Source organism: Plectropomus leopardus, unplaced genomic scaffold (genome assembly GCF_008729295.1).
Source record: "Plectropomus leopardus isolate mb unplaced genomic scaffold, YSFRI_Pleo_2.0 unplaced_scaffold19094, whole genome shotgun sequence".
In the NCBI taxonomy this organism is placed as follows: domain Eukaryota; kingdom Metazoa; phylum Chordata; class Actinopteri; order Perciformes; family Serranidae; genus Plectropomus; species Plectropomus leopardus.
The window spans coordinates 1-2407 of record NW_024620601.1 but is presented as its reverse complement, the minus strand read 5'-3'; the positions used below and the strand labels follow the sequence as shown (position 1 = coordinate 2407).

Below are 2407 nucleotides of genomic sequence, written 5' to 3'. Positions count from 1 at the left end.
CCAGGTGAGGCCAGGTGAGGCCAGGTGAGCAGGCAGCATGGATAAAGTGCGGAGGATCCTGGTTCATGTCTGCAAAGATCGAGCGGCTCCACAACGAGCTCAGTTTGTTCAGGTCAGTGCAGATATAAATAGACTTTTTCTTATTTCCTGAAATATTGGATTGTTCCTAACAACATACATGCCGTTAAACTTCAAAATAAAAGCCCAGTCCCAGTAAAATGCCCAGTCCCTTTTACTAGCCTGGTGTGTTGACACATTTTGATGAAGTAAGGCCTGTTTCTATTAATGGCTTGGTCTGGTTACCATGGTTACCATGCAGGACATTTTTATAGAAGCTCTTTGGATGTCTAAACTGGGCTGTTGGCGACCGTTCGAGATGATATCAGTTAGCTGCTGAGATCACACATACAAATATATGTTAATACTTTCTTCAGTACACACAGTGTTCGCTTTGAAAGATTCTCCACAATTCAGTTAATTTTACTGAATCGTTACCAAATAGGACGGTATTATCAGCGTAGTTTACAGAGAGAAGAAGAAGAAGAGAGAGTTGATGAAGAGGACTGTATTCATAATTATCGTAATTATACATTTAAAATGATTTTAAAGACATTTTTTAAGCATTTTTTCATCTCTTGCTTTTCTGTTTTTTTCTTTCTTTCTCTTTCTTTCTTTCTTTGCTCCTTTCCTTCTTCTCATGTTTTTAATTTTAAAAAAGCCAGCTTGCAGGTCTCAAAAGGTTAACTAAATAATTTAAGATAAGATAATCCTGCTTGTCCCACGATAAGGAAATCTACATTGTTACAGCAACTGAGTGTGCACAAGATAAGAAAGCAAAAGAACAAAATAATTAGTAAAAACTAGTAAAAACAAGGTGCCAAATAGTAAACAACCAAAAAAACCCACATGATGACAAGTTTGACAATTAAAAAGAAATTTTACACCAATTGCACGTGGAAGATTTGATAGAATTTCCTTCTTTGTTGAGCAAATTTTGAGTGAAAGTCTGATATACATAAACATCCCAAATATACGCCTTTTTAATTCAGTGATTTAAGCAAATAATAACCCAAGTTTTACAGTAACGTGAAATACTGATATTTTATGTTTTGTGAAGAAGTTACTCCTGAAATCAGTTTTTGAATATTTCTCGGTCTTGTTTTCTCAGAGTATAACGGGTCACTTCGGTGACGGTGGTGAAGATGTGGTGGACGTGAGCTGCTCACTGGAGAAAAACCAGTTTATTCTTCACAGAGCGGACAAAGGACGAGGGACACCTCTGAAGGTCAAACACAAATATTTACCCGTCTGTCTTCAGTGCCCTCTGCCTTTAAAATGTACCTGTGGACCTTTAGTATTTAACCCTTTAACACCTGGATTGACAAACGTTTTGTCATGCTGCTTTCAGACACCTTTCACAAGCATTTAAACCTCTGATACCGAAGAAAATTGATTTGATATCGTTAAAAAACATGGGGGAAAAACGCTACCTTTAATATTTACTTTTTGATCTTAAATATTTACTCCTCTGTCTTCAGTATTTAACCTAATTTTCGAAATTTAACATTTACCTTTGTCTCTGTAATATTTACCCCTCTACTTGTCATTTTACCCCTCTATCTTAAATGTGTACCCCTCAATATTTAAAATGCACCTCTCCTCTTGTAATTTTATATCTCCGTCTTAAATATTTACCTTTCTACCTGTTATTTTACCCCTCTGTCTCTAATATTTACCCCTCTGTCTCTAATATTTACCCCTCTGTCTCTAATATTTACCCCTCTGTCTCTCTAACAGTCCACCTGTCCTCTTGTCTCTTAGAGGCCCGCCTTCTGTCCCATCAAACACCTGTCAGTCTCAGAGGCAGCTGCGATCCCATTGGACGTTCGGCAGCGTGGAGTAGACGTGGGCGTGGCCATCATCCTGCAGACAGCCAATCAGAGAGTGTTGCTGACGCGGCGGGCGAAGGAGCTTCGTATTTTTCCAAACGTCTGGGTTCCTCCAGGTCAGCACTCACTGACGTCTTGCGTTTTGGGATGAAAGTCGGGATGTCTCCGCCTCTCGTTCGTGTTTTTAACGCTCATGTTTTTTGGCTTTGTGTTTTTTAGGTGGCCACGTTGAGCCGGATGAGACGGTAAAAATGTCTTTTTGAACTTTGCTCAGTGTTTCTTCTTGTTGGTTCATGATTGTGCATCAAAGGTTTGAATAGAACAGAAGAAGGTCGAGATGAGCATTTTGCTTCCTTCTTTTCAGACGAGAAATGTAAGTTAGTGTTGCTCATCGAAAATCTGTTATATATGTTTATTATTATTATCATTAGTAGTAGTATTATTGTTATTGTTGCTGTTATTAAGATTATTATTTTTACCGTCTCATCCGGCTCAACGTGGCCACCTAAAAAACACAA

At 38.4% G+C, this 2407-nt stretch overlaps 1 protein-coding gene across 1 annotated transcript; it reads left to right on the top strand.

Annotated features, from left to right (window-relative positions):
* The first annotated feature begins 6 nt into the window (after positions 1-6).
* nudt17 (nudix (nucleoside diphosphate linked moiety X)-type motif 17) lies at positions 7-2201 on the top strand. The gene is made up of 4 exons (XM_042515377.1): positions 7-112; positions 1169-1285; positions 1822-2005; positions 2109-2201. Exons 1-4 carry the CDS (start codon positions 38-40, stop codon positions 2150-2152), a joined length of 420 nt encoding a protein of 139 aa, XP_042371311.1. The 5' UTR covers positions 7-37; the 3' UTR covers positions 2153-2201.
* Positions 2202-2407: the final 206 nt, after the last annotated feature.

Bases quoted from the DNA above. Each gene is read 5' to 3' on its own strand.
- nudt17 (XM_042515377.1), top strand. From the start codon at position 38: ATGGATAAAGTGCGGAGGATCCTGGTTCATGTCTGCAAAGATCGAGCG. The intron at 113-1,168 runs GTCAGTGCAGAT...TTGTTTTCTCAG, and splicing joins AACGAGCTCAGTTTGTTCAG to AGTATAACGGGTCACTTCGG. The intron at 1,286-1,821 runs GTCAAACACAAA...CTTGTCTCTTAG, and splicing joins GACGAGGGACACCTCTGAAG to AGGCCCGCCTTCTGTCCCAT.